At 44.7% G+C, this 12416-nt stretch overlaps 1 protein-coding gene across 2 annotated transcripts in view; it reads right to left on the bottom strand.

The window, feature by feature from the left end:
• Positions 1-6440: 6440 nt before the first annotated feature.
• Positions 6441-12416, bottom strand: part of MSN (moesin) — a 43365-nt gene continuing 37389 nt past the window's right edge. The window contains exons 10-13 of one of the 2 annotated variants that reach the window (XM_027663148.1): positions 11907-12067; positions 11303-11395; positions 10661-10894; positions 6441-9651 (exon numbers count right to left, since the gene is read on the bottom strand). In XM_027663148.1, the coding sequence (XP_027518949.1) occupies positions 9487-9651; positions 10661-10894; positions 11303-11395; positions 11907-12067 (653 nt within the window). In that variant the 3' untranslated portion in view covers positions 6441-9486. The remainder of the gene's footprint in view (positions 9652-10660; positions 10895-11302; positions 11396-11906; positions 12068-12416) is intronic. The other variant, XM_027663149.1, reaches the window with a different exon arrangement.

The raw sequence follows: 12416 nt of genomic DNA on the forward strand, positions 1-12416 counted from the left end.
TTCCCAGAAACACCATCACTGGTATAGTCTTACCCTCCTCTCCAAGGTAAATCAATTTGCTCAAGAGGACCCAAACTGCAGCACCAGACAACTTCTGTGGAGTTTGGGAACAGCTCTTATTTCAAGAGCCTGAATTGTCCCTAATACCAAATTAACAGCTCACCGTTTGGTAGGCTATCTGCTTTAATCAAGTTTTTTTAATGCAGTAACACATTAGTAGCCAGTATAAGCAAAAACCTTAAATACTGGACTCTCTAATCAATCTCTACAGGGGAAATAAACTACAGCATGAGAACTGGATAGAAAATGTCTCCCTCAACACACATACACACACAGTGGATTCATAGTTCTGAAGATAAGTGGAAAGTTTTGGAGTTTCACCCTGAAATGAAAATTTTTCACCCAAAGCTTTCAGGTTGGAAGGGGATGCTTAAGCTTTCTGAAAAAAACCCCAAACATTAAAGACATTAAGGAATGCAAGTATTTTCTATAATTTTCTATAAGTTGGGTAGGAAATCCATTCTTCAGTCCAGTAGTCTCAAAGGCAAGTTTCAAGCATTCAAACACACCCCTCAGCCCCAGTGGAGAAATCCATGGGTAATGCATAAAGGACTAAAAATACCCCAAAAACATTCTTTGGAGGAAATCACATTTCTAAAATCACCTGTCATTTTGCACCTGGTAGAGCAGCATACAGAATTATTTCTTTCCACCTCCCACTGTTTACTGAGGGTGGGCTGGGCAGTTGTGCTCCCACAACATGATACACACAGGAGGAACAAGTGAGGCTCTGCTATGGAGGGACATAAGCTGAGAAAATGTGGAGTTGTATTTGCAGGGCATCACTGACCAAAGCCTCACTTCTTTTGCTGAACCTGGGTGACACTTCCCAGCTCAATATGTGATAAGCTTGGCCACAGGCACTCACAGCCTCACAGCACCCTCATGCCAGTCCCAGCTCATACTACAAATGCTTTTCCTTTTTTCCTGCTGCAGGATTTGCCCCTCAGGTTTTGTTCAGGTCAGCAGCTCTGAGTGCAAGGAGGGTGGGATGAACCACTGAGTATCACTAGGACTTTAATCCAAAGTAAATTCTACCCCCAATCCCAGTCAGTGAGAGCTGCCATCTACTGAGAGGTCACCACGGCACATTCCTGAGAGTAGCAGGGCAATGGCATAATGCCAAAGCAGGGATGCCAAGCAGCAGGCACGGGTGCACATCAGATGGCCCAGCCATGCCCAGAATCACTGGGACTTCTCTGTAATTTCACCCCTCAAAAGCAGTTAATGTAAAAATTCCTCATTTCAAATCACTCACAGAATGTCCTTTGAAAGCTTCCCTCCCCACCCTTGCTTGTATCACAGAGGAGAGCAGGCAGGGAGGCCCGTGGTTTGTTCAGCTGAATGCAGCTCTGGCCAGTGGCCCTGCTTGGTGGCCCCTCACTTTCAGGTCAGCTTTTCCAAGTGATTTGCTATCTCCTACAAGCTGCCCTGAGAACTTCAGCCTTCAAACCCAAATTCTTGGGCTGCATCTCACCCCTGAATTTGGAACCACTCTGTGCAGCCTCTGCAGCTGAGAGACTGACCAGTTCTGCCTTTGTTTTTCAGGCACTACAGAGATGCAGCAGGCAGCCCAGCTCTGTCTCTCAGTCATTTCCATTGAAGGGAAGCAAGGTTTGCCAAGAGAGATGCAAGGAAAAGGGCCAGAGCATATACAAGCAAACCACAAAGCATCTTATCTCTCCAGCAAACCTTGAATTGAGAGATACACTGGATATATGCGCAGCAGTTTCCACAACAAGGACATCTGTGTGTTTGCCTGGCACTGACCTCTCTCCTTGCCAGGAACTCAGAGCACAGCAAGTGACAGGTCAATGTCACCTGATGGAAGAGAGGGAAGTCACGTTTGAGAAGGGAGATGAGGTGCAGCAAAGGGGACTACTGTCGCCTGGTGAAAGCAAGAACAATCCCACTGGGGCAGGAGACAATCAGGCCCTTACAGATTTTGGATAGCGTGTCCTAAGGTCTTTGAAATGCTGAGAAAGGGCAGAAGCAAGATCTCCTTTTCCCTCCATTCTATCTGGCAGCAAGCCTAGAAGTAAATGCAGCCTTTCCAGAGTAAACCAGTGTTCATTTAGCCCAGGACACAAAAATAGAAAGCTTTGCAAATAACCACCCCTCCCACAAAAACCAAACCCACCAACAAAAAACAACCCAAACCAAACAACAACCAACAAAATCAGCTAAGCAAAAAATCCAGTGCTTTGAAAAAACTTCTCAAAATGTTGCTTAACAGGTCAGCACATACTTTATGAGCAGGCCAGACACAGCCGAAGAGAATCTTTAGCTCTGTTTCATGTGAGGTTTGGCAGAAGCTAAGTTCCCAGAACTGCACATGGGCACATTTCCTCCCTCCCCAGTTTCTTGCCACCAGGCCATGCTCTGTCAGCGCAGTGGCTGTGCCTACACATACAGACATGTTTTGGCACATGCTGAGAGGGAAGTGGTTTTCTAGTTTGAAATACTGTCCAATATTTTCTGTACCGCACACCAAATAATTTGGCAACCCTCCCCCCAGTCTAGGGACTCTCATGCAAATGTCCAAAACACATCTGAGCTGTCATTAACTCCATCTCATCCCCAATTTCTGCACAAGTAGTAGACACTGAAATCAGCAGTGCCCTGGTCCAACCAGAAGTTACATAACATCTCTCCAGCCCTCCACAGCCAGAAGCACACTTGGACTTCTGACATACCTCCTCTGACCACTCAGAGTTCCTTGCCGGCAAGCAGAGCTGCCTTGGCTCAGTCACTGCCCATGCTATTCAGCTGCAGATAGAGGCAAGCCCATGCTGTTCCCATGGGTGAAGTCTCAGGGACTGCAAGTAGAGCTGCAGGCATGCAGACCCAGGAATAATGAAGGTTTCCAGAAGGCAGTCTTCATTAACTTGAAAAGCAAGAACAGCCTCCCCTCCTAACAAACCCACTGCCTCACAAATACTCCTGTAGGGAAGCAGATACAGGCTGCTTGCTCACACAGAACTAAAGCACTGAACAAAACTAAAACTCGCCTTCCCCATTGTCACTATAAAAGCCCATCAACCACCTTTCCTGTTCCAGAGCAAGTTCCTAATAAAAGCAAACAGGACAATTTGTGTTGATTTGACTGTCTTCAAGCCTACAAGCCCAGGGACACAGTGCTGCTGCTGCTGCCTCAAAAGCAATGCACTGAGTGTAGGCCCGGGACAAAGTGCTCAGTGGGCTCAGGTTGCAGATACTGCCTCAGAGGCTGGAGGAGAAGACTGTAAATGTGGGTCAATTTGTAGATCTCTCAAACAAGATCTGTCAAATAAATCTACTGTTTTCCTGTTCTTACCTTTCTCTAAATGTTCAGCAACCTTCCTGACAATGACACAAACAAAAGGAGGACCAAGGGTCAGATTTTTACCACTGGAAGCAGGAGGGCAGAGTTGTAATTAGAGATGGGCTAACACTGCAACAAGGAAGCACAACGAATTCACAACAGGGCTTCTAGACAGCAGCCACCTCCAGCAACGTAGCTGCTGCCTGGCTGGGTGAAGGCCACTAAGAAGTTACAGTGCCCCAGCCAAGACCTTCACTTGCAGATGCTTCTCCTTCAAGCATCCAGTCAAGGATGCTTCAAAGATGGATGGGAGTGCAGTACTGCTGTACGTGGGGTACAGACAGCCTTCACCATAACCTCCCAGCTCAAGAGCAGTGTATTTCACACCCCGTTCAGTCAGTCTTGGTGACTCAAGATCAACCTCAGCTTGCATTTCTTTAAAGGATAATGCACAACCACAGGGAAAAGCAATCATGAGTACTCGTAATTTTTCAGCTAGCTCTGCTCACCCAAAAGCTGTGTATTAACACCTGCTCAGAGCAAGTGCATTCTGACCAGAAGAGGGAGGTACAGCCCCTTCCAGGAGCATCAGTATTGCTTTTTGCAATTTCAGCACTATTCTTTCTTTAATGTCTCCTCCTCATTCTTCCCTCCACTTTTTGCTATACCCATCCTGCCATCTATCCTGAAAAACTCCATCTTAATATTACTGGTAATGTTCAGAGACCATCATCTGGCACTACATGTTCATTTAGTCATTGTTCAGACATGGTTGCTCCCTTTTCTACAAACTGCACTTTGAGCTGCAAACCTGCAAGACAAAAGCCACCCTCAGCCTAACATTTCATGCATTGAGGGCCAGATACTTTTTCATGGAATGCCTTGGGTTGGAAGTAACCTTAAAGATCATCTGGTTCCAATCCCCTGGTGACAGGCAGGGATGCCACTCACTAGATCAGGTTGCTCAAGGCCTCATCCAACCTGAAGTAGAATATTTCTAGAGATGGGCATTTTTCTTACAGATAATGTCTCACTTGCAGAAAAATAGTTTAACATCACATGTGGCATCAACTTGCCTACGGCTACGCAGCAGTTAGAGGTTGACATCAGTGGCAGAATAATTACACTGCTCTCTGCCAGTTGTCACATGCTCTGATTATACCCTGGTATAAAATATTTAGACTGTATGGCCAAGATTGAGTTATGTATAGCTGCAAAGCTGGCACAGAACAGAACAGTCACATTGATTGTACAGGGTAAAAAAGTCATACCTCAGGTGTTCTACACTTTCTCATTGGAGACAGTCAGTCTTTGTAGGTGTTCAAGCAGCTGCCATACAACTGACTACAATTATCATACCTTACCCTGTACATTGCATTATCAAGCTTTGGATGTTGGAAAAATGCTCGTGCTTCCCTCCAAACATGTTAGCCTGAACAAACAACCAATAAGTTTCTCATCTACCTGGAGAAGTCCCTGCAGGACTTGTCTGCATCAAAATAAATCAGAATTTGGAGACCACACCCTTGCAATTCCCTGCCTTAGAAAGAGCAAACAAGAGAAGGAAGAAACAATCAGTCTAATTTCTACAGTCACTGTGTCCTACTCAGAGTCAGTGCATCTTAGGCCAAATGGATTAGACCACCAAACAGATTGATCTCAATAAAAATTTTACACTTTGGCTTTTCTTTAGAGTTGTTAGTAAATCGCACTGTTTAATAAAGCAACACTGCACAGCCTGCAAAAAGTGTTTCTGGTCTCCTGCTCTTCTGAGAGCCTTTCATGGTCTAGTCTGCCCCTGTCCTACAGACAAAAGCAGCTGGCCACCAACATATGTAGGTATAGCCTAAACTGCATCTGAAATATATCAGAAGACCAGCAAATCCAACAGAAGCTGTCCACACAAACTAAAGGTTAAATACAAACTTCTGTTTTCTAAACTACAAAATGCCTTACAGCAGACTAGAAGAATAGGGTGGTTTGGATTTTTTTTAAGAACATGGTCCTGTAGAGAAGCAGCCTTCAGCCTTTAATGCTTTGCACTTCAATTTCTTCAAAGACAAACTGAATACAGATATACCTAAAGGGAGAATTACTAAGCCTCTTAAGTTCTCTAAGGTACTGTCCATTGAGAAGCAAGGGTAAGAGAAACAGCATTAACCCCATTTGTGAGATTAACCTTTACAGACTAGTGCAACCCTCACCTGAAGGCTGCAGTAGCATTGAAGAAGACACACAATTCCTCCAGTGTTCAGGTTTTCTGAATCCTGGAAGGAACAAAAAACCCCTCTCACCTATCAAAATTGGATCCAAGCCATGCCTGGTGGGGATCACAGAAGCCTCTATGGCTCTACACTTCATGTTTTGTTTACAGACAAGTTCAGATTTCTCCCCCAGCACCAGATCTCTGAGCATTAACACGTTCCAATGAAATCTCCACCTTATCCTGCGGTACAGCAACCGTGAGGCAGAGGTTCTGCGAAGCTGCTCTTCACAATCACGAAGAAAGCAGCTGCAAATAAAGCCCACACAGGTCATCAGCAGAATGGTGGCAGCAGCCTTGCTCTGCCATTGTGAGAGCCCGCCCCGAGACAGTGGGAACACAGGGAGGGACAGCCATGGCAAGGCAGCTGCAAAGCAAAGTGTGCTGAAATGCCCAGTCCGGGGTGATGGCAGGACAGACCTCGCAGTGTTAGAGCAAGCACCAGCACCAAGGCCCAGCCACCCTCTCCACACTGACCTGGTGGTGGATGCACATTTGGCACAGTGGGCACTCACCAACAGCAGCTCTTCCCCCTCCATCCAACCCATCCATTTGGACGTTGAACATTTATACTCAGTGTCTCCATAAAGAAATGTGAACTCCAGTACTGGCTCCAGTCAGACTGCTTGGAGGGACTGGGGGGTGAAAGAGCTGTTATTCAAGCAGTTGCTTTTCAGGGTGCACGTAAAAGCTCCTTATTTGTGAGGGAGCTACCGGGCTGATCTCCGAGCACCACAGGGTAGACCTGCTCAGCTGGGAGACACAGCACTAGGCTCAAAACAAGCCTTCAGTAACCAGTCAGACACAATCTGCTGAATTTCTCTGAACTTTATTGGCACTTCAGGAAGAACAAGGTATAGATTTTAACAACTCCTCCAAACAGGAAAAAAAATGCCTTAATATCAAGGTTCTCTCTGCAGAAAAGCACATAGACTCATGAATTACTCCACAACCTTAAGGAATTGATGTTTTATTATAATCCAGAAATAAATTGGTCAAAAACTTCCAACATAATTTACAGCAACAAAAAATAAAACAAGAAAAACAAGCCAGGCAAACATTTGATAAAGTACTTCCCTCCCTCCCCCCAAAAGGAGTAGATATCCAATTAAACTGGAACATGGAGAGGAAGAACTATTCACTGTATTCTAACAAATAAAAAATGTGTCTACAAATCTCACTGTAATACTGAAAGCTTCTTACATTAGTTTTCTTGCAAAATATCATTTCTTTACAATACAGTATACATTTCCACGGGAAGGAGGACCATAAACATATCCTCCATCCCTTGACTAATATTTTCTAATTGTGCATAGCTAGAAGTATTAAAATCAAATATCATTAGATACCACTGGAATATAATACTGGTTAAGAAGAAGGCAGGGCTGAAACAACTACAGAGTTAGGTGGAGTCACTGGCACAAGCCGTTCTATTCCTATATTGGACCGTGTGGAATTAGAACGTTTAAAAAACCCTATTAACAGAAGTCAAGCCAACATCATAATACATGAGCTCAGCAGTGTTGTGTGACCCATCAAAGCAGAAAAGGTTTACTGGTTTATTATTTGAACACATATTCCAGGCACCATACATCAGCTTGTTAGGAAATTGTTAAAATGTAATAAAGGCTTTTCTCCCCCAAATGCATCAATAGTCACTGTGGACAGAGCAGAAGTGCTGAGAACCAGCTTTTAAGCACCAAAACAGAAGTGTAAAAATTGTCCGTTCCCCAGTAATGAGACTCACGCAGAGTGAGTGCCAATCACCTTCAGAACAGAAATACACCAATCAGGTCTGACAATTTAACTGCAATTGTTCATTTGGGACTTTCAAAGTACTGAGGGATGTGTTCTCAGCCAACAAAAAGCTTGCTATGCCATGTGCCCCCCCAAAAGCATGCTGTGTCCAGGGGAGAGCAGGGAGCTCCCACATGACACATCTGGATGTTTAGGAGCATAGCTTAGCGTGTTGCTTCCAATAGAGGTTAGTTGGTGTTTGTATGGATCTCCACACAGACTTGCATTGCTTCCAAAAAATAAAATACAGCACTGGTGAGGTTGTTTCCAGCAACCCAAGGAATTCCTGGGTAAATACTGCAGTTTGTTAACACTATCACGAACATTTCTTTTTTGGCACAGTCCCCCTTTACCCTTTCCCATACAACAGAGAGCTGAAAATGTTTCAGCTTTCAGATGTTTCCCTTCTGTCACCATTAGCAGTGACATCATAAAAAGGGAGAATCCACAAAACTGAGCAAGTCACAAGATTTGGGATCATGCTAGGCAAGAAAATAAATCACAGGCTAACCTGGTGACTTCCTATAGGGACAGGCTAATCCAAACAAGGCAAAGCAAAGGAGGACTTCGCTTTAGGTGGAATCCATTTTTAGAGGCCTCTCCTGAAGGTTAACAGTTGCTTTTAGCAAGGATCAAGGCAAAAATCCAATTCAGCACTGAGCACACATGGCTATTTCGTCCCCATAAATAATAGGGAGGATTCTGGATAGCTACAGGATGGACAGCTTGGATGACAGACATGATAGTTATGATAATAACTGGCACAAGTGGCTCTCAGGACCAGTCTCACAACCACTTGTGCCCCATTTCTAAGAGACAGAGCCCTCTGTTCTCAAAGCTACAGAAGGGCAAAGCATCCTTCTGGGGAAGGAGAAGCACTTGAGCCACAGATCTGGCAGAATGCTAGTGAGGATTAAGGCAGCAATTCGGCAAGTGTCTCAGGATCCTCTCCCCTCAAATGCTGCTTGAAGCCAGGAAGACAGATGCAGTCCTGTACATGACCCACATAAGAGAGTAGTTTTTGGTCCCCAGTTGCTGATCACTTTTTATGATTGCATCTAGTTTAAACTAAAGACATCTGAGCTACAGTAGATCTATACACAGTCATAAGGCACCAATGACTATGTGCTAAAAAGGCCTCTTATGGAAAACCCTGAAATCATGTTCACATAACTAGAAAAGTAATGGTTCAGCAAGGGAAAATACTGCCACAGGAATTTTTAGTCTTTTACATTTCTACCTCCCACTTCAGGTTTTCATTGGCAAAACCAAAAAGGAAGGTTATGCACTTCAGCTATCTCTGCCTCACTGGTTACATTCAAGTCAGACAAATGATGGTGAACAAAGCCATTTACCAGAGACAAAAAGCAGCAAATTTGAGGCTCCAAACCACACTGCATCAGTGGAAATATTCCAAAGGTCTCCTCATAATTAGGAAATTCAAAATTCCATCATTAAGCAACAAAAGGTAATACCAGCAGGAACACCACAGAATCTGTTTGGTCTGCTTATATTTGTAGGACAAAAGCTTTGGTCTTTTAGAAAGAAAGTCCATATTTTACCTACAACCATTCTTCCTAACCTCCAGTCTCCCCTTCTCAACCACATGATTCAGACCCTGTATTAAGTCAGAAATTCAGATCCTGGCTACTAAGATTAATCCTGAAGTTTGTGCAGGTTAGTAGGAAGGCAGTGTCAGACTATCAGCTCTTGACTGTACGTAATGCAGCACAAGCATCTGCTGGCCTCCCCTCACCAGGGGAGAGGGCAGCAACACAGCCACCTCAGTGAGCAACACCAAACCCAACACAGTGAGACTACCCCAAGCCAAACAATTTCAGATTAGCTCCAACACATGTTTGCTTTCCCAAGCCACCCCAGGAAGATGTAAATACTATTCTTTCTTCTGTTGCTTAACTCTACCATTTGCCCAAAACTTGATAAATAAGACCATGGTCACTCTTCTGTAGTGGTTCCAGCACAGCACAATTATGAGCGAATGATGGGAGAGGATGGGAAAGAGAGGAGAAGAGAGTGCAGGGCAGCAGGTGCAGGGGAGAGTTTACATGGACTCGAACTCATCAATGCGCTGCTTGGTGTTACCCTGACGAATCTGACGGAGGGTCTTGTACTTGTCTCGGCCCAGACGCATGTTCTCAGCATGGATCATGTCATTTGCCGTCTTCTTGGTTTCATCCCGAGCATTTGCCAGCTCTGAGGAGAGAGCCTTAGGAGAAGGGGAAACAGATAGCAACAGGTTACACAAGCCAGAGACTCAAAGCTGGACAAGCAGCTTTCGTCTGATCCCCCTAAAGATTCAGTACCAACAGAGATGGGAAACAGACAAGCCACATGTATTCAGTTCTGGGCAACCTGCTCTAGCTGACTTGGCTTGAGCAAGGAAGTGGGACTAGATGATTGTTTGAAGGCCTCTCTAACCTGAACAGTTCTGTTATTTTGTGCAAGCTGTTAATATTACTCCCTAACATTTGAAGGCAGAAAACATCAGGCAATGTCACCCTACTTATCTTTGTCTGAGCACAGCAAGAAAGACTGTCTCCAATGTATGTACTTTAGAAGAACAGTCAAGTGGAGAGATCCCTAAAGACAACACGAACATCTTGCAGAATCTGAGAAATTACTAGCTTTCTACCAGAAAAGAAATTTGCTGTAGAAGATAAAGTGTCTGTGTAACCACCAGAGCACGATGCAGAACAAGCAAAGCGTGATGCAAGTTAGGCAGCAAACAAAATGCTTGGAATTCAACACCAGAACATTGGAGTTCCTTACAAGAAGATGGTGCAGTACTGCTCTCTCCATGCTGAGCTCTAGGGGCCTACTCCCAGGGTTTTGCAATGCAACCCACACAAGAGCTAGAGACAGCTTCTTGAAAGGAACCAGACCGAGTTCTTTGATTCATTGCAGCCAAGGCTATAAACAGCTGTCAGATGGCTGGCAATACTCACACAAAGCACACTATGCCTAACAGATGCTGCTGTTGGCACTGCTTCAAAAATACTTCACTAGTTCCAGTGAAATGGCAGTCAAGTGCCAGGAGACAAGATCTGCCTCTCTACTCAGTAGTTACGCAGCTATCCTGGCAAGATCACGATCCTCTCTTCCCCACTTCTCCCTTCACTTTTTAAGTAACAGTAATATCTCCCAGTTGCAATTAGTGGTGAGAAAAAAAAGAAGCAGCACCCAGACACACATACTCTCTGTTGCCAACTTTTTACCTTCAAGTGTTTCTGGACCCGCTCATTCTTCTCTGCTTCAGTGGTGCGCTCCTCCTCACTGCGGTCCTTGATGGTGGCCTCTGACCGCAACTCAGCACTGGCCTCTGCTGCGTTCTCATCCTGCTCATCATCGTGCTCATTCTCAGAGTGCATGGGTTCAGTGACATGAGGGGTGCTCATGGCAGTCTTCAATTCCTCTTTGGTCTTCTCTAGGTCCTCCTGCACCATCTGTGCCTGCAGTAGGGCATGCCACAGTGAGTCAGTCAGTATACTCCTGAGTGCCTGAGATTTTTCACAGAAGCATCGCTCAGTGTTGTTACAGGAAACCTCGCACCTCAGAAGGCGTATGTTCCAAAGCTACTCAGCCATCATCATTTGCAAAAGTTTCGCTGGGTAACACTTCAGAGATTCAAAGAATGGTTACAATAAATAGAAAATGAGCTACAGGCCTAATTAGTCATAATATTGCTATATAGAGTAAGTCACCCATTCCACCAAGAAAACCAAAGTTGGGATTTACAACAGCCTCAAGTATGCAAATGCTCAGTGTAGTCTGGAATCTAGTGTAGTAGTTTAGAACATGACCCAGAATGAAGAGCAATTCCACAAAAAGTACTCCCATTTGCTCAGATTCTGCTTTACCTTCTGCTGCCACTCCTGGGCCTCACTCTCTTTCTTCTGCCTGGCCAGCTCTAGCTGTGTGATCCTAGCTGTGAGTTCTGCCATCTCAGCAGCCTGCAGAAGAAAGGCTTTTAGTGAGAACAAAACCCAAAGTACTTGCTAAATGAAGCATTTCATCCAAGTCCTGAATCAAAACACTATATCTAACATTTTTCCAATAAGAAGAAAGCGTTCCTGTTAACTTCAATTCCACCAATATCCATGATGCAAGAGGAAAGGAAGCCAAAAAACTTTTGCATTTCATTGTGGGTTGGGGTTTTCTTGGTTGTTGGGTTGGGTTTTTTCCTTCTCCTCCAAGCAGAGTTGCAGAAGTCAATTCTTTGAATCCAAACCAGGGAAAGCTCTACACTCATACCATCACATAAAAAAAGGGGCAAAAGGCACTACAAATCTACTGTACAAACACACTTGTATTTACACATATGACCATCTGCTTGAGGCTAAAAATTAAAGAACCTATGAATACAGTGCTTCCTCACTATATTCATGGCCTGGTTTGCGTCAAGAGCTTGGACACCTCCCCTTTCACTCTTTTCCCTACTGGATTTTTAGCTCGCTGACTTACCAGCTGTTCCTGGGTCTTTTGTTGATCATGGGATGCTTTCAATAGGGCCTCCTTTGCCTCTTCTGCTTCTCTGCGTTCTTTAGCCAGTTTCTCTGCTTCCTCCAGAGCTCGTTTTCTCTCCTGTTCCAGCTCCATAGCTCTGCGGGTCTGTTCTTCCAGTTCTGAAAGAATAGGGGAGCACATTGCAAGACAGATCAAGTAAAGGATGGCAGGAGAAGAGGAAAACGCCCTCGTGCCTACCTGCTGGACAAGAGTTTTCCTTCAGAGGAACAGGTAAAGGAGAGATGCGAGCAACTGTCCCCTTTCCTCTCTTTCATTTTGTAACTGGAGCTGGAAGACTAAGAGCCAGGCCTGTTCCAACCCCAATTGATTTGTGTGGAACCATTCATCCCAAAATTACATTCTTAAGGGTGGAAAAGCATTTCACTTGGGCAATACCACAGTAACTCTGGTCAAGCAATTAGACAGTAATCACCACAGTATTGTCTGGCGTGATCCCTGCTACACTTT

Source organism: Corapipo altera, unplaced genomic scaffold (assembly GCF_003945725.1).
Source record: "Corapipo altera isolate COAL_440 unplaced genomic scaffold, ASM394572v1 107b, whole genome shotgun sequence".
Classification (NCBI taxonomy): domain Eukaryota; kingdom Metazoa; phylum Chordata; class Aves; order Passeriformes; family Pipridae; genus Corapipo; species Corapipo altera.